At 47.7% G+C, this 26,931-nt stretch overlaps 10 protein-coding genes across 10 annotated transcripts in view; 4 read left to right on the forward strand and 6 right to left on the reverse strand.

Annotated features, from left to right (window-relative positions):
* MCYG_07706 (conserved hypothetical protein) overlaps nt 1–96 on the forward strand; it is a gene marked incomplete at both ends in the record, with an annotated part of 1,434 nt that extends 1,338 nt beyond the window's left edge. Inside the window, one exon of the mRNA XM_002843877.1 lies at nt 85–96. Within this exon, the coding sequence (XP_002843923.1) occupies nt 85–96 (12 nt within the window). The remainder of the gene's footprint in view (nt 1–84) is intronic.
* Nucleotides 97–1,119: 1,023 nt separating this feature from the next.
* MCYG_07707 (conserved hypothetical protein) lies at nt 1,120–2,109 on the forward strand (the record flags this gene model as incomplete). Its single annotated transcript, XM_002843878.1, has 1 exon — nt 1,120–2,109. One exon carries the CDS (start codon nt 1,120–1,122, stop codon nt 2,107–2,109), a length of 990 nt encoding a protein of 329 aa, XP_002843924.1.
* A 1,102-nt stretch (nt 2,110–3,211) lies between these two features.
* MCYG_07708 (coiled-coil domain-containing protein 75) lies at nt 3,212–4,381 on the reverse strand (the record flags this gene model as incomplete). The annotated part of the gene is made up of 2 exons (XM_002843879.1): nt 3,212–4,162; nt 4,223–4,381. The coding sequence occupies 2 exons, from the start codon at nt 4,379–4,381 to the stop codon at nt 3,212–3,214; spliced, it is 1,110 nt and encodes a 369-aa protein (XP_002843925.1).
* A 345-nt stretch (nt 4,382–4,726) lies between these two features.
* On the reverse strand, nt 4,727–5,779 carry MCYG_07709 (1-aminocyclopropane-1-carboxylate deaminase; the record flags this gene model as incomplete). The annotated part of the gene is made up of 1 exon (XM_002843880.1): nt 4,727–5,779. One exon carries the CDS (start codon nt 5,777–5,779, stop codon nt 4,727–4,729), a length of 1,053 nt encoding a protein of 350 aa, XP_002843926.1.
* A 480-nt stretch (nt 5,780–6,259) lies between these two features.
* MCYG_07710 (sn-1,2-diacylglycerol cholinephosphotransferase) lies at nt 6,260–7,953 on the reverse strand (the record flags this gene model as incomplete). Its single annotated transcript, XM_002843881.1, has 6 exons — nt 6,260–7,154; nt 7,227–7,304; nt 7,369–7,412; nt 7,503–7,628; nt 7,745–7,848; nt 7,929–7,953. The coding sequence occupies 6 exons, from the start codon at nt 7,951–7,953 to the stop codon at nt 6,260–6,262; spliced, it is 1,272 nt and encodes a 423-aa protein (XP_002843927.1).
* A 601-nt stretch (nt 7,954–8,554) lies between these two features.
* Nucleotides 8,555–12,526, forward strand: MCYG_07711 (transcription initiation factor TFIId 127kD subunit; the record flags this gene model as incomplete). The annotated part of the gene is made up of 4 exons (XM_002843882.1): nt 8,555–10,888; nt 10,943–11,311; nt 11,370–12,158; nt 12,221–12,526. 4 exons carry the CDS (start codon nt 8,555–8,557, stop codon nt 12,524–12,526), a joined length of 3,798 nt encoding a protein of 1,265 aa, XP_002843928.1.
* A 546-nt stretch (nt 12,527–13,072) lies between these two features.
* On the reverse strand, nt 13,073–13,564 carry MCYG_07712 (small nuclear ribonucleoprotein SmG; the record flags this gene model as incomplete). The annotated part of the gene is made up of 4 exons (XM_002843883.1): nt 13,073–13,099; nt 13,172–13,204; nt 13,265–13,474; nt 13,535–13,564. The coding sequence occupies 4 exons, from the start codon at nt 13,562–13,564 to the stop codon at nt 13,073–13,075; spliced, it is 300 nt and encodes a 99-aa protein (XP_002843929.1).
* Nucleotides 13,565–13,815: 251 nt separating this feature from the next.
* Nucleotides 13,816–17,346, forward strand: MCYG_07713 (conserved hypothetical protein; the record flags this gene model as incomplete). Its single annotated transcript, XM_002843884.1, has 7 exons — nt 13,816–13,900; nt 13,968–15,054; nt 15,329–15,367; nt 15,435–15,595; nt 15,670–15,800; nt 16,061–16,360; nt 16,429–17,346. The coding sequence occupies 7 exons, from the start codon at nt 13,816–13,818 to the stop codon at nt 17,344–17,346; spliced, it is 2,721 nt and encodes a 906-aa protein (XP_002843930.1).
* A 173-nt stretch (nt 17,347–17,519) lies between these two features.
* On the reverse strand, nt 17,520–18,731 carry MCYG_07714 (short chain dehydrogenase family protein; the record flags this gene model as incomplete). The annotated part of the gene is made up of 5 exons (XM_002843885.1): nt 17,520–17,783; nt 17,841–17,912; nt 17,982–18,079; nt 18,144–18,575; nt 18,638–18,731. 5 exons carry the CDS (start codon nt 18,729–18,731, stop codon nt 17,520–17,522), a joined length of 960 nt encoding a protein of 319 aa, XP_002843931.1.
* Nucleotides 18,732–19,098: 367 nt separating this feature from the next.
* MCYG_07715 (PKSN polyketide synthase for alternapyrone biosynthesis) lies at nt 19,099–26,591 on the reverse strand (the record flags this gene model as incomplete). Its single annotated transcript, XM_002843886.1, has 5 exons — nt 19,099–19,121; nt 19,316–19,465; nt 19,529–25,883; nt 25,943–26,247; nt 26,273–26,591. The coding sequence occupies 5 exons, from the start codon at nt 26,589–26,591 to the stop codon at nt 19,099–19,101; spliced, it is 7,152 nt and encodes a 2,383-aa protein (XP_002843932.1).
* Between the last annotated feature and the right edge of the window lie 340 nt (nt 26,592–26,931).

Consider the following 26,931-nt stretch of genomic DNA (forward strand, 5'->3'; position numbering starts at 1 on the left):
GTTAAAGCTCGATGGATGGTTGACTCGCGTGGCCGCCTAGAAACTCCCAGAACGGACCTATGTGTATATTAACTTGTATATTAGACGACTCTATGATACTGATAGTAACTGGAATACCGCTTACTGAGACCATAAGTTACGTCGTGTATTTTATCTCGCCAGTTCTGCTGACTAACCGTACTGTATCCATCGTTACTCTACTGTCTGTATACATAGTATACTTCAATGCCTGATGATATCCACCATGACAGGTACCCCGTTCTCCTGCAGTCCGATTCCTTTCCCCTGGATATGGAGACTGAAGAGTTAAGGTACGTCTCGACACGCTGGAGCTCCACCGCGAATTGTGGCTGTGGATGAATGGACATGGCCCCTCGCTCACTCTCCCAGGCATAGCACACACATACATACATAGTGGTATGTCTGCCCAGTGGCAAGGCCCCAGGTGGATACGACGAGGGCTTCATGTCCGTACTTTGCCCGAAAGGAGGTTTGCCTCAATCACACGGCATTAACAATCGATCGAGTGTATGAGGATCGATAGAGCGGACTCCCCCCTTGTCTCCCCTAGTTATCCTACACTAGGGGCCGCCGCATCATTCCCGTCTTTGGAAAGCAGCTTATTCTTTTTTCCCTCCCGGCTTGTCGTCTTCCTCCGGCATTGGCTGAGAGGTTGCGGTTCGTACATACATTCCGGACCTCCGCAAGCTTCATCGCCAACTGAAATAGATGGCGTAACAGGAAAATAAACGTTTATTCTTATCCGCATTCACCGCTAGGGAAATTCAATTTTCTTTTCTTTTCTTTTTTTTTTCTCTTTTTTTTCTCTTTTTTTTTGGCTGCTTTTTGGCTGCTTTCGTGGTGGTCGATGTGTGGTGCAGGACTTATATATGTATGTGTCTCCCCCTTCTTAACATGTTACAATTTAATTTGCTGATCCTAGTATAGGAGGACGGCGTGTGGAACTGGCTTCAATTACACAAGAAGGCCTGTGGGCGGCATACCATACTTCTATACTTCTGCTGCCATCTCATCTACGCGATAAACTACATATCCCCTCTTGTACCTCTACATACTCAGAGGAAGCGGAGACTACATCCACTGCAGCGTGTATCGCACATGGCTTCCGAGGTTTCTGTGCTGACGGTGCAGCTCCCTGCTGAGCCTCCGTCGAAACCGCTTGATACCCGACAGTTTACCAAACTGCGATTCCCATCATCCATCCCGCAACAGCAGCATCACCAGCATCACCAGCATCACCAGCATCACCTACGACAGGACAACCAGCGTCGGAATGACTACCTGAGGCCGTCAGGCCTCCCTCGAGGAGACCATGGCCCTAACGTGCCACGAGTGCGCAGCCGCGAGAAACTTCTGCCAACTCCTCCCGGTACTCCGACCCAGCGATACTACCGCCCTCGCCAACAACATGTTCAACCTCCTCCCGCACCCGCCGCCCTCCCTCCCTCCTCCTCTCCTTCTGCTCCTCGGCCAATAAGCCATTCCTCAATCGGATCACAGTACTCGGACTCGAACCAGCAGCGCGAGAACTCCTCGGCCTCCAGCTCTCCCCTCTCACGCACCCCCGTATCGGCATCTGAGCTGGATCGCCCGGCAGATACGTCGATGAAACTCGCGGACCGGCCGAAAAGCGGCTGCTCGGCGCATTCGTCCGGCCCGCCCAAGAAGGTGGAATACATCACTCCGCCGCTCAACAATTCGCATTTCTCCTGCTACCAGTATCACACCACCTTCGTACGGAGTAGCAATGCCTTGTACCCGTTGACTTGCATGACCTGTCTCAAGGCCGACCAGGAAGTACGATGGCGCTGCGTCTTCTGCTGTCTGCGAATCTGCAGCGACTGCGTCAAGGGCATCAAGTCCTGCAAGGACCGCTCCCTCATCGAATTCATGGAGAAGCTGGTCATGGACCTTGAAGCTGCCGGTGCCGCTGAGTCGGAGAAGGCTGACTCTGAAAAGGCAGTCTCTGAAATGGCAGTCTCTGAAAAGGCAGTCTCTGAAAAGGCAGTCTCTGAAAAGGCAGTCTCTGAAAAGGCAGTCTCGGAGGTGTCGGAGCCAGGGGATATATCAAACCCTCTCCAGGCTTAAATGAGACCTCAAGCGTAAAGGAAACCCATTACTTCATGTTCAGCCCGCTCTTCTTTCTCGCCTTTTCGATCGCTTCTCTCTTTCATTGAGTTCCGCATATATTTCATTCCACAACCCACGCCTCGCAGGCCCTGTCCATAGTTTCGGTTTATAAATAACTTCTTGGGCGTAAGATGATACCATGATTTTTTCTCTTCTTTTTGCTTCTTCTTACTTCTTCTTACTTGATGGAATCTTCAGACGTTACAGCAAGGGTGGTTTATATGGTGTTTTCATTCTAATAATGATCGTTACTTTGTCTAATTTCTGCATCTATATATACCTGGTATTAACCGGGATACAACAACTCCAGATAATTTTTCATTATGTTTATTAAATACCAAAAATCTTACTTCTTTCTACCCAACACTTCCTTTCTCTGCCGTGTCTTCTCCCCTGTGATATTATATGTCGCAACATGTTATTGTTCTCTTTACATAGTAACATCCTTGAGACAGATCCAGGTTTCGCCGGTTTTATTTGGCTATATCAAAGGATGCTACATTGAATGTGACATGATGGTGGAGTATTCGATGCTCTAATTTAAAAACAACCGAGCATAAGCATCATCGTCCGTCATCGTGCGGTGCAAACGTCGTCCTATATGGAAGAGAAGCATATATCGATGTCCTTCTACCCTTCGGAAAATACCTGTGCAACGGGTTAGGTACGTATGCCGGTAAAGGCCCCGCAAATGTGCCTATGCCTCGCTGGAAGTTATGTCTCACAGCATGCGGCATGATAGCATGGCAATGAATAATAGGACACAGCACCCATGCATACATAGTACGGATGGCTAAAACGGTCGTCTGGTAGCCTCGGTACCGCTATATGCAGTGATTATATGCCTGGAGAAAACGTACCCTATATAACAGGCGCCTGTTAGAAAAATGTACCACTTGGCAATGACCCTTTGAATGTCCGGCGTGAAAAGTATGCTGCATGACCAGGTCATAGGAAGCGTTGACGTCGTACGCATCGATGGGTATATCGCAATTGCGAAAAGCCACAAGCCGTACGCCGTGGCAAACAATACCACTTTGCCAAAGTTGGAACATCCAGCTCAATCGTGGTCTTCTTCCGTCAGGCCCGGGCAGCCCTCCATGTCTGCAGATTCATATCGGTACTTGCACCAAAAGCAGTAATTGTACTGCTCTCGCAAGTACATCACAGCACGGGACAGCCGTTCTTGTACAGCAAGTGAATTGAACTGTTCCAGTTCCTCATCCTCCTCTTCGTCAGCTTCCACTTCCACAACCTCGCCTTCAGCCGTACGACCAAGAGCTAATTTATCGTCGACCTCCAGCTCATCATCGGCAAATGATGGTAACTTCGGATCCTTTTTGGAATACAATTGAGACGAGTCACGCGAAGAGAGAGACTCATATCGACGACGTGTGGCTTGCTGATCACGTAGATTCTCCTCTCGTGCTTTCACCAGTCCGCGATAAAGGATATTGACCCGAGCCTTGGGCCGGGTATGCTGTGTTTTCCCTTCCCTGGCTGGTATGCCCTTGCCATCATGACTCTCGCCCTCAACACGACTATTTGTTGCGCAGGCTCTGTCTTCGTCATTTTCAGTGTCCAGTCGCTCAATGACCTTCTGGGCAGCGTGAAATTGTCCCTCCTGCCGCTTCTCTTCTCGCTCGTTTCTCACGCGTTCCAGATAATCGCTCTCCACAGCCTTGACCCGCTTTGCCTCCCCCTCTAGTTCCTCACGTAGTTTCCGTTTCTTCTCCGTATCGAGCCCTATTCCCCCCCGATTCTCCTTTACCGAAATCCCCAGTGGCTCCGTAAGTCGATGATCCAGTTCACTGCCTGCAGACCCGGTTGGAACCTTCTTTCCGAGTGCACTGCCTGGTTTGTAACCCAATTTTGCCATCATCTGGAATCCTTTATTGGAGGTATCGATTGTACTCGTTGAAAGTGCGGCATCGCGGCGTGCAGCTTCTGCGGCTGCCAGTTCAGCCTTTGACGGAACTCGTGCCCTTTCTTCTGCCTTTAACATGAATATCTGGTTAGAAATTCACTGTATATCTTAGCCCACTTAGAGAATCGTCGATAGGGAACACACCTCTCTCAGTTTACGGAGCTTCTTCTGGGTGAATGTCTCCTTTTTAGCTTGAGGCTCCAGGAAGGTCATAGACATATAATCGTCCTCCTCTTCCTCCCCATCTCCTTGCTGTTGCTTGACTGGGATGTCATTCATCCTCAACCTCGATCCATGAGGCATACTATACGGTATCCCAATGCTGTCTTATACAAGCCGTTAAAAGCATCAACGATTGAAGCCTGCAGTCCTTTGAGCTCTTATCGATAGTGACTAAAAGTATCACGTGACAACTGGATTAAAAGCTCGAATATAAAAGGAGAAAAATCTTGGGACTTTTTATACTGAGCACATTTATCGTCTTCAAATTCTTTAACTTCATGCATTTAACGATGTAATTATCCTGGCATTTTAAGAAAAGAGCGATGGAGGAAGCTCACTCGGTAGATTGAAGCATATTCAGGCATAGAATTTAATACAAGCTATCTAATAGAGCGCTGTTCATATGATCTGCGACTAGGAGGTCCATCATTCAACATGCCCAAGCTGAGAATATGCATTCAGGGCCAATTGTCCACCAAGATGAGCATACAGGATATTCCCAGTCTTTATTTCACCATTCCTCAGATATCCCAGCAATCCAGCAAGGCTCTTCCCCTCATAGACTGGATCCGTGATGAACGCATCCATCTTTGCTCCATACTCAATTGCCTCCCAAGTCTGCTTGTCGGGGACGCCGTATGTCCCAGCATGGTATCTTTCATCTAGCACTATATCTGCCTCCGTGATGTCGTCCGCCTCTAACCCAATTTTCTCCGCGGTGCTCCTGGCAATCCGAAGAACCTGGGCGCGAGTCTTCTCCGGGGTCGCTGAACCGTCGATTCCAATAATTTTCTTCTTTGGCTCATCCGGGTATAGCTTCTCAATCAGTTTGAAACCGGTAACTATGCCTGCCATCGTGGAACCTGTCACGGCACACACGAAGATATAGTCAAAGGTAGTACCCAGTTGCTTTTCCTGCTCGCGCACCTCAAAGGCCCAGCGAGCAAAGCCCAGGCCTCCGAGAGGGTGATCGGATGCTCCGGCGGGGATATAGTAAGGCTTCTGGCCCTTGGCTTCATATTCTTTCATCAACGATTTCAGGGTATCCTTGTGTTCAATTCCAAAGGTAGTCATCTTCTCAATCCGCACGTCCGCACCCATCAGGTAAGACAGCTGAATGTTCCCGACCTTCTCGTAGCCTGTATCAGACCATTCCACCCATTTCTCCTGCACCAGGCCACACTTTAAGCCCATTCTGGCCGCTACTGCGGCCACTTGGCGGGTGTGGTTGCTCTGAATTCCGCCGATACTGACGAGAGTATCACATCCCTGGGCAACAGCATCGGCAGCGAGATATTCAAGTTTGCGCGTCTTGTTGCCTCCATACGCTAAACCGGAGCTGACATCGTCTCGTTTCGCATATATCTTGACCTGGCCTCCGAGATCAGCTGTCATCCGGGGAAGAAGATGGATTGGTGAAGGGCCGAGGAGGAACTCCTGGCGCGGAATAGCCGCAAACGTCTCCGGTAGGTTGACCATCTTGTTACTCCTGAGGCTGTAATGGTGTAGAATAACTTGTTAGATATATTGTTTATATAAAGAGAAAGCACTTCTCCTATCCTAACATTCACTTGTAGTCGCGTTTGTTGTGCACTTCAAATAGTTCAGCTCCCCGCATCTTCGCCCAGCCAGTCGCACCTCGGCCTTAAAGCCGCGATAAATAAAGGCTACCTGATAGTATAGGCAGTTAATTGGCAGTTACCGCAACTCGTTGTAGGTTTCATTGTAAATAAAGGGGAATGCACTGTGATCTATCCTTAGACATACTTGACAACGGATTAGAGGGTTTTTCATGAAAGAATAGGGTATAACCCCTGGCATCGACGGTAGGATGCTGGCTTCTCTAACTATGTACAGTGAGCACAGTATAGCTATAACAGTAACAAGTATAAGACGCTTTCTATTATAAGAACGCTGATATTATATAAAGTAAAAATGTCATCGCTGCCCCCTTTCTATTTAGTTCATCTTGACAGGCTTGTTATATGCCGCTTGCATTTTGTTGTTTGTAATATCACCAAGAACGGGGTCGTTCAATGTTGAGTGACGATGCTTGATCGTCAAGCAGTTGATGCCTAAGAATGTCGTGATACGGCCGATAACATATAAAGCCCAGTGCATATATGCGACAAAGGCGAAAACGAGGTAGCCCCAGAGATACCATAGCTCCACACTCGCCCCAACAGCTGGTAAACCGAGTACTGGTAGGTTAATTAAAACTGCACCGCCGATAAGGGGCGTGATTAAAACAGACCAGTAAGGGAATGGCTGTCTAGTGAGATGGGCAAGGATTATTTTCGTAGTCATTCGTCCGAAGACAAAACACAGGGTAACGGCGAATAGGACGAGATGATTGTCCTTTAGAATAAATGAATACGGGGAGTAAACCCAGGATATGGCCGATATACTCGATACAATAATGGGCGTCCATTCGAGGAATATCGGCAAGACAGGCAGTCCTTTGCGTTTTCGTGCCTGGACCACATTGTAAACGCATTCTGGCAAGTGAGCAGTAAAGAAAGAGGTGAGAAGAACGAAGACCCAAAGGTCTAGGAATGTGATGTTTCCGAGCAGGTCTTTGTGTCCGATACCCTCAGCCAGAGGACGAGAGTAGATTTCTGGTCCGTAGTAACCTGCTGCTATAATAATCGCGGTTGCGATTATCAAGCCTTCGGTGGGCCCGTTGAAGTAGCCGAGATATAGGGTATGGGTATGGTATGTCTCCCATGTTGAGAAAAACATTGGTAAACAGGGAATCAACATGGTAAAAGCACCAATTTTCGTTGACCCTTGACCCATGGCAGCAACCTCAAGCAAACTTGCTAGTGTGCAGTTAAGAGAGTCGATACCATGACTGTCCCAAGTGAATCATACATTAGCTCTCCAACTACATGGGGAAAAGGGGGGCGTGTGTTTATGGTCATACTCGAACAACTCTCCCAGAGGACTTGATGTGCCAGTGCGTCTAGCTTGTTTACCGTCAACATTATCCATGGTAGAATACCTAGGCAACCGGTCAGTAGTCCATTAAGGGGTATAAAATTGTCTCCTAGTTTAGGGGAGCTTACATCCATATGCCTATAGCAAAGCTATAGTATAGCCATGATGGACCCTAAAATCGAACCGACATGTCGTTCTTAGCATTTATGCACGCTACGGTAAAGTAATAACCGCTTTAAAGGGTTAATCTCTCTGCACACACCGGTCCTACGAGATCTGGCATGTAAATCTCGAGTAGCATTACGTTCCCAACAATGAATCCAAACCCAAGGAGGGTGACCATGTTGGGAGCAATCCATAGTGGTAAGAGCTCGACAAACGCATTCCACTAAAAGCGATGAAGGTGTGATTGATCAGTACAGCACTTATGTACATTGCATATAGGCAGATATATATCTCTTCTGAAGAAAAAAGCGTCGACTGAGGATGAGAGAGTGGCAGTACATAGTGTTTGAGTATATATCGAGAGATATACGACTTATCGACACTCGAATATTTGTAAGACTTTAAAGGAGCTAGGGTCTCATCCGTCAAGGAATCCTCCAATCCTGTCGTGTTCGTGTTAACAATAAAAGATAGATTACCACCGTTGACGGTTATACCAGACAGCAAGTAATATTGAACGTACCAGTAAGTTTCCTGACAGAGTCCATTGTAACTAATTGGCAATTCGTGCAGGGCTTTAGACTAATCTTAAAACATGCTGAGACTTGTACTGATCATAGCCAGATTATCAACTCTTCCTTTAATCTCAACTTCTCTCCAAGATCAAAGTCGTTGAGTTGAATTTCGTGGGGTAAAAAATAAAAAAAAAGGAGCAAAAGCCGAATCACATGACAAACACCAAACATGTGACTATCACGTGATAGAACAAGTAAACTAATCAGTTTAGGGCTAGCGTGTTTCTGCGCATTTCGGGATCGCGAAAGCTCGAAGTTGCTTCAGTTGAATAGAAAATTGAATAAGGAGCTTCACCGGCTCGACAATACTAAGAGTGTTCCTGTATTTCTTATTTACGATGGACTTTTGCGCTTGCTTGGTGTGTTGCGCTTATTAACTGGACTTTAGATTCGCACTCTCACGGCTGTCCTTCACCAATGCTATTGCTGGATTGCTCACCCGGTTGGGCAGACTCGCAACCAAGCAGCACTCTGTTCACGGCAACCTCCCATGCACGATATGATCCTGCTGCTATATAACGATCGATAGGAGAACTCTTCTGGCCTTCCGATACTGGCTGCGCGCAATACGAAGATGCCTGGCTTGGTGGAAACACAAGGTGTTCCGCCTTCTTCAGGGCTGGGGTATTCAGTTAGCCATCAGAAAGTCGAGCTTGATATCGACTTAGCCAGCCGAAGCCTGAAAGGCAAAACAGAGATCACCATACATCCGCATCACAAGGATCTGAAGCTCGTCCATCTGAATTTCCGGCAGGGCCAGCTCAAGCGCATCACTGTGGGTGGGAAGACAGCTACCTCGAAATATGTCGACCCCTACGAGACACTACAACTATATGGTGTCCAGTACCATCGAAAACTCTCCTCGAAGCTGGATGCCTTGTCAAAAACACCACCCGAGCCAGAGTTGGTGATCACTATTCCGAAAGCCGTTCGCATAGAGGAGCTGGATCCGTTTTCGATCGAAGCGCAGACCCAACTGTCGTTACGAGCTACTTCGGGTGGTGCTAGTGGGACTGGCGGCGTGGATGATACGGTAGATGGCAGCCGTGCTACGGAGGCCTCGCTTCCGAGGTTTACGGCAATAACGATAGCCATAGAATTTATGATCGAAAAACCAAGAGATGGAATCCAGTTTGTGGGCGTCGAAAACCGTGACTTGCGGTATCCCCATGCGTTCACCGCTAACTCTTCGGATACCGGGGAATCCTGTTGCTTGTTTCCGTGTGTGGATGATATGTCTTCTCGATGTACATGGGATGTCTCAATAAGATGCCCTCGGACGCTGGGTGATATTTTTTCCAAACCATCTGACAATGTACATGTTAATGGGACTAGCAGCCGGACAACCAGCTCAAAGAAGGTTGGACTTTCCGCTGAAGATGCGGCGTTGGATATGGTTGTCGCATGTTCGGGAGATATGACGGATGAGATCATCGACCCCAAAGACCAAGCTAGGAAGACGGTGTCGTTCTCATGTAATTCGCCACTATCAGCTCACCAGATAGGATTCGCTGTTGGACCGTTTGAATATGTTAACCTGTCCCAATTCCGTGAAAGTGACGAAGATGATCAACTCGGTGCCAATGCGGTTCCTGTCCATGCTTTCTGCCTCCCTGGAAGGGCGGATGAAGTGAAAAACACATGTTTACCGATGGCCAAAGCTGTCGATTTTATTTCATTGACTTATGGCTCCTATCCATTTGCCAGTTTTAAGTTATGCTTTGTTGATGACCTCCGGAGAGATACGCTGCCTGCAGCAGGCTTCTCAATATGCAGTGATCGCATACTCTTCCCTGAGAACATTATCGACATGATGTATGAATCGACAAGGTGCCTAGTGCATTCATTAGCATACCAATGGGTCGGTATCAATATCATTCCGAATGAGCCAACAGATACCTGGGTGGTTACAGGTATAGCCTACTACATCACGGATACATTCATGAAAAAAATTGGGGGAAACAACGAATATAGGTATCGACAAAAACTGCTGGCAGATAAAGTGTGCGACTTGGATGTTTTGCGCCCGTCTTTGTGGGATATGGGGGCTATTCTCAAAATTGATCCCTCTGAGATGGAGTTTATATCCTTGAAAGCGCCTCTTGTCCTCTACATTCTTGAACGTCGGCTCTCCAAGGCAAGTGGTAAGGCAACGGTGTCTCGGATTATATCTCGAATCTTCCTAAACGCACGAATGGGCGATCTTCCCAATTGTGAGCTTACATCGGCATACTTTCAAAAACTCTGTGAACGCATGGGTCATACGAAGTTGGATGCGTTCTTCAACCAATGGGTTTATGGTGCTGGCTGCCCGAGATTCACTGCCAGTCAGAGATTTAACAAGAAGAAACTTGTGGTCGAAATGATGATTTCCCAAGTCCAAACGGAACATATGAGTGCCCGTGATCTAGAACGGTCTACCTTCATGAGAGACGTCAAAGAAGAGATACGCAATATCTATGCAGGTACCGTACAGCATGTGTTTACAGGTTCTATGACCATTCAAATTCACGAAGCAGATGGAACACCTTATGAACATATTGTCGAGATCAAAGAGGCAGTCACAAAGTTTGACATCCCTTATAACACAAAGTATAAGCGTCTGAAGCGAAATAGGCGCCAGAAAGAACGAGCAGCGGCGATGTCTGGTATTGACCCTAATAGTGAAGCTCAAGATGACGTCTTGCTTTATTGTTTGGGAGATGTGCTGCAATCAGATGAAGATATGGAAAAATGGAAGCTTGTTGAGTGGACCAAGGAAGACGAGAGCCGAATGGGACAGGAATCCTACGAATGGATTAGAATGGATGCCGACTTTGAATGGATATGTAAAATGTCCCTTGGTATGCCTGGATATATGTACCTGTCCCAGCTGCAACAAGATCGTGATGTTGTTGCTCAACTCGAGGTAAGCCTCATTCCTCAAGTTCGTTAACCTGTGACTGAGCCTAACGATTGTTAGTCTATACAACATATGGCTGCGCAGCGAGAGCACGCCCTTATATCGACCATCTTTGTTCGGACAATTCTGGATCGCCGATATTTCCATGGAATCCGAACAGCTGCTACCAAAGCACTTGTCAAACATGCCAAACAAGAAGTTGATTGGATTGGCCTATTTCATCTAGAAAACGCCTTCCAAGAATTATATTGTCTTCCAAACTCGACAATGGTTCGTTCAAATGACTTTTCAGACCGAGCGTCTTACGCAGTGCAACTTGCACTTATTGAGGCTATTTCGGAGGTAAGAGACGATGACGGTAAGACACCAGTAAGGGTGAAGCAATTTCTCTATGATAAACTAAAATTCAACGACAACTCCAATAATGAGGTATGTTTTACTCCAACTTAATACTCTTATTTCGTTTAGATGAGCTTACAACCGTTAGTTTTCCGACTGTTTTTACATATCGACTCTTCTTAAATCTATTTGCAACGCATTACTTGGCAAGAGAGAGAGAAGTGCCAACGATATGGATTTCGACATTAACAGAGAAATTGAACGCCAAGCAGAGGAGCAGCTGGATAAAGACTGCATTGCTGAGATTGACCGATATCGACGGATTGATGAATGGGCTGGTTCATTTAGAAACATCTTCTCGAGGACGTCACTCGAATGCCAAAAACGACTTATGAAGGCTAAATTACTCCAGGTTGACCTTGTCCAGTTCGTTCAATACACGCGTGCCGGGGTTCTGGAAGAATTGAGGCTAAAGGCATTCGAAACTTTGCTGGAATTTCGGTTGTTCGAACATCCAGAGCTGATAACTTGGTTCATCTACAACATGTCCACTGACGCTTCACCCTATATTCGACGCAACCTTTACCGCCTATTCAGCGAAGCACTCGCAACTATAGCGTTTGGCACTGAATCTGAACCTTCCGGTTCTTTTGCGGGTAACTCGCTCGTCATCGAGCAGGAATCCTCGACTGAAGCTCGACAGGGCCAATTAGCAAGAAGGCAAACGATACCTGGAGCTTTAGATGCCCTAAAACAAGAACTTGGCTCAAATAAAGCTTTAAAGGAGGCACTATGGGCGGCATGCAACTCTCCACGAGCGAGCCTCGCAGAGCTATGCGACTTCGTCTATGCTGTTGGTGCCTTGTACCATCCCGTTGAACAAGCAATGGCCCGCTTGAAGTTGCCTCGTTACTGGAAAACGCAACATTTGGGAAATGTAAGTCTAATCCTTGTGAGATCAATTTTCATGGATGCAGGCTGACCTGATCTCGTCTCAAGGGCAAAATGAAGTTTTGGAAAACCAATACCTTCCGCACACGCCCAATGGGCAGCACAACCACATCAATCACATCAAAGACGACTACCGCTGCGCCTTCATCTACTCAGCCTGTGAAAAGGAAGCGTGAACAAGATACTAATGGCGCCACTCCACCTCTCAGCCATAAAGTGACTCTCAAGATCCCTAAACTGGGCACCGTGTGTTCCGCGTCATCACAACCATCACCATCTTCTACCACCACTGTCAAGCCAAAAATTAAATTGAAGCTCAAGGCCAAAAGCTCAAGTTTTTCTCCCGCCCCGTGAATACGGTTTGGGGAATTTGCATCTTCTATAACCAACATTTTTTTCGTACTCTTTGCCATACCATCTTTTTTTGTCTTTGACGGCGCTCGGAATCCGTACAGCGGGCTGGTTTAACATTCGGATAGGTCATGAAAAAAAGGCGTAACGGGGGCATGAGGCTGGTTTCTATTTCCCCGGTTTGTTCCTTTTCTCTTTTTATTAAATTAACAAAACAACAACCTGAAAGGCGCGGAGCTTGGTTGAGTTGGGAGGATCTATCTTTCTGCATTTTATAAGTTCAAAGCAGTGTAACACTTATACTAGTAATAAAGATTCTTTTGTTAAAGAGACGTTCCTCAACATCCTCATTTTGTATGTCATTTCCTTTACAAAGCGCGATATTTGACCTGGCATAAACTCCGTTTAAACTAAAAAGACGAAACAGGCATTCGGGAAACGGATAGAATGGCCGATTAATTGTGAAGCATTATCCCACCCAATCCGAATGAACTTTCCGGGAAGATATAAAAACGAACAGAAGACGTGCAAGTGGGTCGAAAGCTTCTATCATCGGTCACTGATACGCTCGAGTGCCTGGTGAGAAAAAAAACATGGTTAGCATGCTTCCTGCATAGCGCACACATTCTGCTTCCAAAATATACACACCTCTAGCATGACTACTGAGTTTCCACGAATGACCTATACAGAGACAATCCTTAGCTTCTACCACGGCGTTCATGGGTGTGTTCTATTCCTTACCACCATGCCTAGCGGGACCTTTTCACCTCCATTCTTCTCTTCCACAGCGTCATCCAGGACAATATTCATGAAGACCTGCTCGAGTGTTAGACTCATAACACACCCGCGACGAGCTATAGGGTATTGAGAACATCGTACATCATATCCTCGAAGGAGTCCAATAACTTTGCGATTGCCATTCAGCTGGACAAACAACCGCTTCTCCATATACTAAAGCGGGGGAAAGGTTAGCATTATACTAGCAAGAAAGAGAAAAATGAGTGACCGCACCTTTTTTAACTCCGGCTGAGCTTGAGGCATCTTGGATTATATTCTATGCTTGTTCAACTAAGCTGTAGAGTTGCTGCTCTCGACAATTGATATTTGAACGTTTCTTGGTGGAAACGCGATAAGCAGGGCGGAGCGGAATAACGTGATCCCGTTGTATCAACCTGCGGGCCTTCAGAGCTTCGATATAAAAGATAAAAGAGCTCTTAATCTCTAACTCATACCTCGTAGTGAGACGAACGTATTAACAATCAAGAGTGTTTGTACATGCGCCTCATACTAGCATGAGTTCTCCGTTTGCAAGCAGGCGCAAGGCACGGCGGATAGGCGCAGATGACGACGAGGAGACCGATGGCTCCATTGAGCAAGGTGAGCTCCCTTCTACTAGTATATTGATTCCAGCTTGATGAACTAACATAGGTGATCTATAATATAGAACCTGTTGTTCGGAAACCGACATCTAAACCGAAACGAAAATCAAAGCTGCATCTTTCTTTTGGAGTTGGTGGGACTTCTATGACAGACGATGTTTCTGACGAAGGAGAGGTTGTTATACCAAAGAAAACGGGTATGAGACGTAATATTTTGGATAGACCCTCAACCCGGAAACCCTTGAACTCTTCAGAGCCTCTTCCTGTCAGGGTTGGCCGTGATGAGGACAGACCCAGCTACAGCAAGGATTACCTCCAGGAATTACGAAACTCTACACCGTCTACTCCCAAGAACGTGTCTCTTCCAGATACTGAGGACGAAAAGGAAAAGGCGCTAAATATAGCTGAGAAGTTTGGAGAAGTGGTACAATACACTGGGAACTCTGCCATCCCTAGTGAGGCCGAGATCCGAGAGAAAAAAGAGCGCCGCAGCCGGCTTGCCAAGGAACAAGAGTACATATCTCTAAATGATACCGGGGTAGAGGGTGACGGCGATGAATGGTCACTGTCTAAGAAGCCACTTGAAATTGAGACCAGGTTGGTCCGGGATGATGAAGATTTTGCGGAGGGCTTTGATGAGTATGTCGAGGACGGGCGGATAGCAATGGGCAGGAGGGCGGAAATTGAGCAAAAACGGCGGCAGCGTGCGGATATGAAAGAGCTTATAAATGACGCGGAAGATCTCTCAGACGAAGATGATTCTGAAACAGAACGCCGAGCAGCGTATGAGTCTGCGCAGACTCGTGCAGGAATGGACGGTTTGAAGAGAGAAAATCATGAAGTTGTGGCCCGCCCGAAAACACCGCCTAAAATAACCTCACTCCCGACACTTGCATCGAAGTTGGCTGGTTTACGGATGACTGTGACTTCAATGGAAAACTCCAAGACACAGCTCGTCAGCCGCTTAGAGGAGCTCCGTAAGGAGAAGGTCGAAATAACTGAAAGAGAGACCGAGATTCAAAATCTTTTGAAAGAGGCGGGCGATAAGTATGAGAGGCTCAGAGCGGAGGCCGGTCAAACTGCCACCACCGAGAAACTTATCACGGGTGCTGATGTCGGAGCTGATCATGGGCTTGATAGCCTTGGAACCATGTCTTTACCAGCACCGGATGCTGAAATGAATGAAGATGAATGAAGATAGAAACAATCACGCTCGAGATATTTATCTAGAGGAACTGATATTGTTACAGCTTGCACCTTCCGTCCTAAGAAAGGAAGTTACAGTTTGTGTGGACAAAACTTACACGCCGAAATCAATCATATCCCTTCCAAGTCTCGAAACACTGGCGATTCAGTATCAAACTGCCTGGCAAGATTGCTTTTGCTGTGAAAGAACTATGGTTCGCCAGTTATTTCTTTCTTTCAGGCCTTCGCGGCCCCATGGCGGGCGATTCAAGTTTGACAAGTAAGCATTGTCAATATACATCCTTCGCGGCCTAGAGTTAATAGCAGCGTGGCTCTAGGTATACTAGTTACCGTATACCCTGGATCGAATCTCCCCTTGACAAGAGTGATACTCCTCCACGCTTATATCGACAATCAGATGCTACACCAATCGAGTTGTTTTTCGATCTCTTCTTCGTGGCAAACCTATCCACATTTACCGCTTCAAATGATATTAATGCATTAGAAGGTGTGTGTACACAGCTTTAGCAAGTTCTTGTTTAAAAGAAGAAAAGAAATTTAAACTGCTAACGAGAATCATAGCACTATGGTCTTATATTGGGTTTTTAGGGATAATATGGTTTACGTGGCTTCAGGTCACTCTATTCGATATTCGTTTCGCTCGAGACTCCGTTTTCGAACGGTTATGCAAGGCAGTCCAACTAGCAACCATGGTAGGCTTTGCTTCCGCTGGCTCTGGCTTTGCTACCAGAGTTCGACCGGACAATTTGTGGATATTCCATTCACTGAGCATACTCCTAGCAATAAGTCGGCTGATGCTATCACTGGAGTATTTTATTGCTTCTGTGCATTTATCCTCAGCAATGCAGGATGCTGCGTTTAATTTGTGCTGTGTCTCTTCCTTTTTGTTCTTTACCAGCCTAGGGTATATTGCGGTAAGCTTTCCCTGGCCCTTACACTCGGCTGTTTAAAGGCTAAGATGAAATTGCAGCTCTATTTCCTCTTCAATTACAATACGGCCACAATCGGCCCCTACATCTGGACTCTTTGGTGGCTTATGTTTGCTGCCGAAACCTTTTTAGTGATGACAAAAGCAGATCAATTACCTGGGATCGGGTTTGAAGATACGCACCTCAATGTCCGGATGGGCCTCCTCACGCTTATAATCATTGGTGATGGTATCATCTCAGTCACTAGAATTGTTAATAGGACTGTTGGTAATGGCTGGACTCGCTGGTCTTTCGTCCATATTCTTGGAGTTACTACATCTGTGGTATGAATCCACACTGGTCTATATTAAGCATGCTCATAGTTAGCTTAAGAAACTAACAGGCGGAGTAGTACTTGCTATGGCAATCCTATTTCGACATCACCCCAGGAGAAAAACTAGGAAAACTACGGCAGAAAATATGGACATGCTTGCATTTCCCGTTTCACGCAATCCTGATTCTCTTATCAGAAGGGACACAGATTTTGGCGCTGACCCTGGACGTGTCCCTAAAACTCAAACGTTTGCGCGATACGATCCTATCTGCTTGTGACATAGCAATCTCTAGTACCTCAGATGCGATTGATGCTCTCAACGGCACGATTGTCGACATGGAAATCGATTTCACACGTGGAGCATTGAGAGAAAAGTATGCAATCCAGGGTCTTTTATGGGATCTGAGACGGCAGTCTCGGCTTTGCCCATCAGGGACAGAGGAAGGCGCTCTCAACATGGAGCGGTCTCATGATATAATGGGGAACGTTACTGTGGCGCTCTTCTCAAGTATGGGAATCACTCCACCGGAAGGCCGTACGACCGCAACCAGGAGTGACCATCTGTTAACGATGTATCTCAAGCTATTCGGCTTTGTCTTCTTGTATTATTTTATTGTGGCCTCTCTCGCCATGTTCATGTTTGCAGTATTCATCTTCCTAGTTCACCATGACCCCACGAAAAGAGTGTATAGAATAGGTGCCACATCTACACGAGTAGTCTTGGGACTTTCGTTTCTAAGCATTATCGCCTTGGTGTCCAATTTCGATCTGGCCTATAAGTTCATGACCAACCCCATGATACTATTCACTGTGGCGCTGGCGCTTCTTATTTGTATGCCCTTCCTCCCCGTTGCCAAAATGAAACTCAATACTCAAATACTTTCTCTAGGCCTGTTAAGCGACCAACTCTGGCACACACTCGCACTTTACTATGCAGGCTTAGAGGCTGATACTAGTGAAGATGTAGAACTAGATTCATTACCCAGCGATGCATGAAACATTTCTGGTGGAATGGCTGCGGCCGTTAAACAATTCGTGGAAATTTTGTACCCGGACTGCTTCAAGCCTTCTGCACTCCCAGCATTTCCATATTACTAACCCATATGTTGGTAGTCCTTCAAGCGCTAAACATAAACTGTGGGCTTTATACATAACAGGCCAAGAGGTGCTTATAGCTTCGTACCCGTCTTGCTCTTGTGCCTTAGAATCGTAGAATCCATTCGCTTCCCCTCGTCATCTTGCTCCTCAACCTCTAGAACCGGAAGGCTTTTGGGCATAATACGCCTTGGATTCGCCCCAGGGACCACTGAGTAGGGCAAGAAGTCCGTGACACCGCAGTGTTTGCGCAGGAAGTCTTCGTCCAAGGTCAAGAGACCATTAACTACAGCCGGCGGGGACTTTAAAATAGCAAGGATAGCATCAGAAAATATTGTCTAGAGGGTTGGGTTAACTAAGATTCTTCGTTGAGTATTAGTAAAAATAGAAAATACCGGCTTGCGTAGATCTTTTAAAGATGATGGGTCTAGTTTGGTGGATTGCTGGGTTGCAGCGGATTCAATTGACTAGATATAGCTTCATTAGTTCCCTAGGATTCAATAAAGAGAGAAATTGCCGGTGCTTCCTGTGCTTACCACAGCTGGCCAAATGCTTGTGATTGCCATTTGATGTCTCTCTTGCCTAACGAAATCCATCGCGAGGCCCTTTGTAAGAACACTCATTCCAACCTTGCCTATAAACAGTGTTGTTCAATTAACCTTATGAGTTATATACCATTTTGATAGTTGGAAACTCACCCATGGCATAAGCAGTTTTCCCCCTAAAGAACCGGGAATATATTGGCGGAGAGACGACTATAATTCTTCCTTTCCACCCATTCTTTTTAAAATATGGGAGAGATGCATGTACGCTAGCATAGAGACCCTCCGGATTAACTTGCTGCATGAGCATAAAACGTTTAACAGGCGTGTTCTCGACGGACGACCACCAAATGGCACCAGAATTATAGACTAGGACGTCTAGTCTCCCATATAGCTCTTCTGCAGTCTGTCGAACTAGGTTGCTGACAGCCTCAACATCTCGGGTATCAACCGGGAGAGCAACAGCTTCACCCCCCGATTCGTTTATTTCTCGAGCTACTGTATTGATGGTGGATTGCTGCGAGTTTGGGTCTGGCGGAAATGGCACCGTTTTGGCGGCATCTGATGTTGTTTTGGCCGCAACAACGACTGCACATCCTGTTAGTTAAATTGTTTAGAGGTGACATTCGTTTAGAAAATAGAAGCCAAACCGGCATATCCTTCTTTTGCTAGATCGATTGCAACCTGCCTTCCAATCCCTCTGGAAGCACCGATAACGAGTGCGACTGGTCTAGAGCCTCCCATGATGGCTTCGTTATTAACCAATATATACAAGATATTATTTCAGATTCTAGATATTTCTACTGAAGTCATTAATTATTTATGGTTAACTCTTACGTTGGCATAGTCGGTTAACTGGTAGATTGCGGTTGGAATGAACCTCGGCAATTCTTGACTTTGCCGTTAACGCGGAACTTAGTAGGCGCGCATAAGTAGACGTCGTTGCTAACAACATACATACTCCGCTACGGGAAACACAACTTGAACTTGCATGATTGCGGAGTGAAAATTGCATTAGCTAGAGGGGTTCTCAAGCTTGTTGAAGCTGCACAGTATTAATATGGTATCTGTTACCCTATTATTGTCCTGATTATTCCATGGAATATCATCGTTATACTCCGTATACTGACTCGTCTAAGGTGAATCAGCTGCATCCAAATTATAAAGCGACCATAGAAAGCATCGACCCCATTACTCATATCGTACAATATGTAAACCGCAAAGAACAGAGCAGGGATGCAAGACGCGATACATCAAGCCGAACCGTCTGTATCAAAAATATATGGCTAGGTGGTCATCCAATTCAGCGTTGCGTCCTCAATCCTCACCTACAATGGCTTTGAACAATTGACTATTGGCTGCAATCTTGGCCGCTACACCAGCCAACGGCATAGCACTAAGAATATCAAAGACCGAAATATCACTTTTCATGTTCTTTAGGGCGCGATTTCGAATCTCGACGGCCTGTAGCGAATCAACTGCAGCAAAAACTTGTTAGATATCTCGTTTTTTTGTAAGAAACGTGGATTTATTTGACTTACCACCATAGTCATATAGAGGCTTTTGAGGATCTATCTCTTCCACAGAGACACCCATGGCCGCAGCGACCAGGTCCTTGATATTCTCTTCTACAACCGCTGTAGCCTCTGCCATACTAGTCGCATTGGATAAGCGAATGCCGACATCTTGCGTCACATTGTCGTCACTGGCCCGGTTTCCGGCCTTGACGATGCGGAGCTCGAATTTCTTGTCCCTCGAGAAGCCTCCGGTGCTTTCGTTGCACTCAATGTGGTCACCAAGACCCAGCACTACCTGGGCGGGTGCACTCCGCTCCATCGTGGTAGAGGATCGCATGATAGCTCGTATGACTACGCCGAGCTCTTTGAGGTTCGTCTGTAGGCCGCGCCAGCCATGCTGGTATCTGCTAAGATAACCGGCGAGGTCACCAAACTCACCGGCAGTCGTAAAATGCGAGGAATCAGAGACCAAGCCGACGTCAATGCTAGTAGCGTGGATGCCGAGGTGGGAGCGGGCATGTTGTGCTAACGCATCCTCAAAAGTGTTTCCAGAAGCGTAGTTTGCTTGCGCCGTGTTGCCGATAATACCGGTGATGGACGACAACAGAATGAAGAAGGGTTTGTCACCAGGCCAGATGTTCGCCAGGAGGTTTCGTGAGCCTTTAGTCTTGGGTTCAATCGCACGACGCCACTGCGCAAAGGACATATTCTCGAAAATTCCGTCTTCGAGTACCATGGCTAATTGGATCACTCCGGCAATCCTCCTACCACTGGCTTTGAGGTTGTCGAATACTATGGCAACGCTGGCAGCATCGTTGACGTTGCACTTGAGCGCTTCAGCATGTACAGAACGCTCAGTGAGCTTCTGTAGATCACCTTGATTCTTTGACCCTCCTGATCGAGATAGGAATACCAGGTTCCTGGCACCATAATCGACCATCCAGCTGGCAATGTCTAAGCCAAGTGCGCCTAGGCCACCAGCCAGCACATATATTGCTTCACTGTCAAGCTTCAGTTCCTGGGATGGGGCTGCGGCCATGAGCACGGGGCTTGCATTATTTAACGACACGGCAACATGTTCGGCCTGGATGCTGTTTACCGAAGCGGAAAGATTAGTAACAGGCAGCACCGTCAGCGGAGAAGGACCCTGGAGGGTGTATTTATTGAAGGCTTGCTGGAATAGCTTGCTGATAATACTTGGTCTGTCTTTCATTACCGCAGCCATGTTGATGCGAGTGAGAGTCATATTGGCTTTTGAGGCCAGAAGTAGATCTTTGGTGCTTGTACTATTGATATCGATAAATTGGCCAAATTCGCTTAGAACCGACATGGCTCCGGTGACATGTGCGCCCGATTGCTGGCTGACAGCAACGTCGACGCCGTGATTGTTGGTAGCACTTCGTATGAGTGGTACAAAATTATCCAAATTTGAATCAAATATGTGGTCAGTAGGGATCTCAAATTTGTCAGAGATTATATCTCGCCCTTCTATGCTATGGACTAGGGCAAAGACGTCGGCACCGACAGCTTTGGCAACTAGTATCAGGGCCTGTCCGATTGCACTTGCTGCATTGTCGAGCAGTAATGCCTGGCCACATTTTAGATGGGCCATTTCGACAAGCGTATATTGCGCAGTTATTAACGGCTCTACAAGCACAACAGCTTCCTGCGACCCAAGGCCTTCGGGAAGTGGTGCAACCAGGGCCTCGGATTGACGGACATGAGTCCTAGCAGCATCGTGGGAGAAAATAATGACTCGTTGGCCAAGCTTAAATGCTTTGGCTGAGTCGGCTCGGCGAGTAACAACGCCGACAGCATGGCGAACAGAATGCATTGTATTGCCTATTCCAAGCCCAGCATACTCAACTTTTACTTCAATTTCACCTGCTTGGAGTGGTAATTCAGTATTCTTGTCTGGGGTCCAGATGTAACCTTGGACGTTCGCAGACTTGCTCGCTTTCAGGGGCTTCCCCGGAGCCCCAAGGGTAGACCAGATCGGTTTTGCCGTATTGTTTGCTAATTGCAGTTCATAATCGAAGCCAGCATCCTCTACGGCTCGGGGAATATAAACCATGCCGTTGGCTTCAGCATACTCCGTTTCTGCATCATCGGCCAGAGACGCTCTCCAAACTTTGAGAACTAGGTCTATGTATTGGATACTGGAAACATCAGCAGCTGCAGACAGGTCTAGAGATGGCAAGTTTGCAATTGGATATTCGTTGCGCATGACTCGGAACAAGCCCTGGCTTGCTGCGAATTCAACACCGTTTAACCAACTATCAAGCACACTCCCGTGGGTAATCCAGAAAAGATGCCCAACCGTGGAGACGAGCTTCTTGAATGCGTTGAACTGGTCTTCATCCCAATTATATACTAGTGGATTGTCAAATTCGAGGAGAGAAATGACAGTCTGTCCGTTAAGTGAAGCCACACGTCTAGGGGTCAGATTTGTTCTTGCCACTGACACCCCTGAGCTTTCAAGCTTGGTCTGGATTGTTGCGGCAAACGTAAAAAGGGGGTCGGATGGCGATGCGGGCAAGAGAAGCACAACAGAGTCGGGAAGCTCAGCAGAGGGTGAATTTGTGCTTGATGCGAACAGAACGGAAGTTGAATCTCCTAAAAAGTGGCCAACACGCTTGCTACCTTGCACAACAATGTCAACTTCGTCTGGTTGGCGAGTATAGGTAAGGCAGGCCAGCGGTGCCAGCTTTGCAAGCGTGGCAGCGTTCTTCGCAATGTCAGGAACTCCCAATCCGATAATGAGATCATTAGCTTCTGGCGCCAGCGTCTGAAGGAGTTCCTTTTCCGGTAGCCATCGGTAGGTGATGGTCATGTTTTCGGTACTTTCGCCGAGTGTGGCTCGCATCAACCGCCCTCCAGGCTCTGATGAAGCCAGGGCAATGATCTTTTTAGGCCCATATGTTCGGCTCTTGAGGCGAAGGAGGATGTCAAGGCTAGATTCCGACTCATCAAACATTGCAACAAGGACGGTGTTATTCGACGTCTTGAGGAACACGGGGTCTAGCAAGGCGTCCATCAAAGTGTCCGTCTCTTTGGACGATACTAGCTTCGTAAGATCCTTGTTGCTAGTCAAGAATGCAAGATCAGGAATCCAGGTGATCCTCGCGCAGTTTTTGATGTCCCCAGACGATGTAGTATCAGCTGTTTCAGGGCCGTCTTCAGACGTAACTTGACGAAGGACAAAATTCTTGACAGTAAGCTTTGGTTTTGCCCACTCCTGATCAGAAACGAACAGTTCAGCCGTGATCTCATGGCCGCCCCGCGACAGCAAACGACTATGGCCGGAATAGAGCGTTCCAGACTCCTTTGGTTGATCACGGGCTATGTAAATCTCTTCGATGCTATAAGGCACTGCCGCTTGTTTCAATGGCTGGCCGGTATTAAGGGAAGCAAGCATGATGTGGAAGATTGAGTCCATGGTTGCCGGGTGAATGACATGTGAGGATTCATGATGTTTAGGCATTGTCGACTTGGTATCTGGAACTGCTACGGATCCGTAGGAAGCTTTCATAGATGGCACTGCCGTGAGAGATACCGCATTACGGAATGTTGGACCGTACCGCATGCCGATAGTGTCCAGGTTTTTATAGAATTCATCAACATTGATGGCCACAGAATCCGCTTCAGAGAGCAGAGACTTATGTATATCCAGTTGTCCTTGCCATAGAGCATCATCCAAACGGCCGTCTTCAACCTCGCTCGCCTTCTCATATATGAGAGCAACGGATCCAGAACAGTGTTTCGCCCACGACGAGCCCTTGGTCATTGAGAAGACCGTGAAGGTCCACGAGTCGGGTTTGATACTGTGTGGATGAAAACTTATACGGGTCTCGACAGGCGAGCCGTCATCTAGGGATATCATCAACCCACGCTCGAACATGACATCGCTCATCTGGAAACCCTTGACTGCCTTGGAGGAGTCGGCAGTGCGCAGTACGCCTTCCAATGCCATCACAAGCATCCCTGCCCCTGGGTACAGTACCGTTCCCGTGATTGTATGGTCTTCAATCCAGGGGTTTTCGGATATGCGCAGGTAGTTTCTCCATCGTGGCTCGTGGCTGTTCTGGGAATCTTCTGGCATGCCCAGAAAGTCACTGCGCTCATGGGAAGGGAAGCGATAAGAGCGTGATGAATAAGATTCGTGCCAGAAGCGTCTTGTATGATTCCAGGGGTAAGAGGGCAAGTTGCAAAGCATGTTGGCCGTGTTTGGGTGTTGGTTGACTGCACGCATATCAACCTTGCAACCAGCAGCCCAAAGTACTCCTGCAGCATTCAAGGATGTTTCCATTGCGTTTTTACCACGAACAAGCATCGAGACATAAGGTGCTGACTTGGCGAATTTGTTATTACTTGCATCGATGACCTGTCGTAACGGCCCTTGAAGAGTCGCATGAGGACCAACCTCGAGAAAGCCTCCCCAGTGTACCGCTACCGGGCGAGTAGTACCCCCTGGCGCCACATTCTTATGTTTCAGTAATGCCAGGAGACCCTGTGAGAATTGGACAGGATTCTGCATATTGTTAACCCAGTACTGGGCGTTCAGCTCTTTAACGGAGGAAACCATGGACCCAGTAAGGGATGAGTACATTACAGGGCTATTCCTGCTGCTGCTGTTCGTCTCATCTCTCTGTCTCGGTGATATTTCACCAATCATCTCAAGATATTGCGACGAAACCTCGCGCATGTGAGGAGAGTGGTAGGCGGTAGTGACCTTCAGTTTGCGGGCAAATTTACCGTCACTAGAGATCAGGGACTCTAGCTGGTTGATAGCATCGACGTCGCCGGAGAACGTCACACTGGATGGGCTGTTCACACAGGCCACGACCGCAGATCCGAGAGATACTTTCTCTAGGTATACCTGGGCATCATGTGGAGAAATCCCAGCAGCCATCATTGCACCTTGCTTGGAGACAACGGCAGAGCTTTGGCCTCGGACGTAGGCCAGCTTTATTGCATCGTGATGGCTTAGAAGCGATGCAGCGTATGCGGCAGCAATCTCACCACTAGAGTGTCCGATTGTGGCAGTGGGTGAGATCTTCCAGAAGCGAAGGAGGTCGACCAGGGCGACCTGGACCACTGTGCAGAGGGGCTGGCTGTACTCTGGACGGTCGATGTTCGGGTTGGGCGCCTTGGTCAGCTCTTCGATTGCATTCCACCGGCAGCCCAAAGCCTCGAGGCGAGATTGTGAATCATGGATGCTTTGGCGAAATATGGGATTCTCGAACAGCTCCAGTCCCATAGCAGGCCACTGCGCACCTTGGCCAGTGAATACCATGACTAGATTATCTCCATGGCGCTGTGATCGAGTGGCTGTAGGCAACCCTTGCGATAGTCGTTCAGCGAGCTCTGATAGGGAGCTTGCAATCGCAAAAGTTCTGTGTTCCAGATGTGTGCGGCGCAGTGCGAGTGTGTATGCAAGATTCTCCAGCAGGCGCGGGCAAGGCTTGTCTCTTAAATCGCTTTGCAGCCATGCGTTTAAGCTCCCAGACACACGATTGGCCCCAGTCTGGTCTTTGCTGCTGAAGAGAAACAGCTGTTTGGCTGTGTCATCTTCGACTGGTGCATCCCGAAGAAGGCCCGCATCTGAAGCCGAGTAATCATCGTGTACGACGGTGTTGTGCCTACCAGCCAGACCCCTTTCTTGGAGGTAGTGATAAGCGTCATCCAGAATAGCGTGAGCGTTTGCACCGCCGAACCCGAATGAGTTGACACTGACACGCCGCGGCCCTGGTGAAGGCCATCTGAGGATATTGTGCGGAAGAGCAAGATGCCACTCGCTCAGCTTCAGTTTGGGATTCACGCGTTCGACGCCGTACGTGGGGACAAGCATCCCCTTTTCAAGCAGCAGGATTGCTTTGAAGACTCCGGCCAGGCCAGCACATCCCTCAGTATGACCGACTGAAGGCTTGATACCGCCGATATAGAGAGGTGTTTTTCCAGCCGTACGCCTTGCTGCACCGATGGTCGAGGCAATAGCAGCTAGTTCAAGAGGATCGCCAACCGGCGTCCCCGTCCCGTGGCATTCGAAATAGTCCGTCTCCGACTGATCCAAGCCTGCATCCTGATAAGTTTGATTGATCAGTTCGGCCTGTGCCTCGGAACTTGGCTGTGTGATACTAGGGGTTTTGCCGTTGGCGTTAGCTCCAGTACCACGAATGACAGCGCGGATGGTGTCGCCGTCTCGAATAGCATCTGACAGGCGCTTGACGACCAGAACACCAATACCGTCTCCACGGCCATAGCCATTGGCGCGGTCATCAAACGTGTGTGAGATGCCATCAGGGCTGAGCATGTGCAATGCATTGAACTGGTGCATTGTATTGGGGTTAATTATCAGGTTAACCCCAGCCACAAGCGACTACCAGAATCAAGTAAGCTATCAATTCAAACACGCGCCTGTCCTGAGCTATGGCATACCATGTTGGTTTCCTTCAACCTAAGCGACTGACAGGCAAGGTGAAGGGTATACAATGACGAGCTGCAAGCGGTGTCAAGCGTCAAACTGGGACCCTTGAGACCAAAGAACCAGGAGACACGATTAGCAATCATGGCTTCGCTTAGACCTGTTGCTGCCGGATGTCCAATGTCGTAGATATCATGCAAGGAGAGCATCTCATAGTCGTTTGTCATGCAGCCAACGTAGCAACCCGTGCGGCTGTTCATCAAATCCTCAACCAGGATTCCAGCTGCGTCACCGTCAGCATCAATCAGAATCTCAAATCCTGTTGAGTGGGAGAATCATATTACCATTCTCGATACTTTCATAAGTTACTTCGAGCAACAGTCTCTTCATTGGGTCCATGGCGGCAGCCTCTCTGGCCGTTACCGAGAAAAAAGGGGCGTCAAACTGGCTGATGTCTTGCTGTAGGAAGTATCCATGTCGTGGACTGATTCCACCCTTACGGTCAGGGTCAGGATGGTACCAACGGCTGCTATTCCATCTATCACCAGGAACTGGCCCATGGCCGGTCTTGACCTTACTGATCATGTCCCATAGAGAGTCCAGAGACGAAACCTCGCCGGCAAGGCGACATGCTACCCCGACAATGGCAATTGGTTCATCCATGTTGCATATGTTATGGACTTAAAAAGCACGAAAGAAGCAACAAAAGGGAGTGTAAGGAGTGTGTAGTGGTATGATTTGGTAGAGGATTCCATCGTGGATATCCACGACCGTAGAATCCCGCCATCTCCAGCTACAAAACATAGTCACTCATCCGGATTTGGTTCTGGCCACAAGCAGTGAACAGAGTCAGGAGATAGTTAGAGAGACTCTTCCGTGGATGATGCAAGGATGGCAAATCCCTGTTCGGCCCGGCAACAGCGCCCTCGCATTCGTGCTATCCCACCGCACGCATTGTCGACATGTCCAGTAGTTCCGTCTTCATCACTCAATAATCTTCAAT

This window comes from Microsporum canis, genomic scaffold (assembly GCF_000151145.1).
Source record: "Microsporum canis CBS 113480 supercont1.7 genomic scaffold, whole genome shotgun sequence".
In the NCBI taxonomy this organism is placed as follows: Eukaryota; Fungi; Ascomycota; class Eurotiomycetes; order Onygenales; family Arthrodermataceae; genus Microsporum; species Microsporum canis.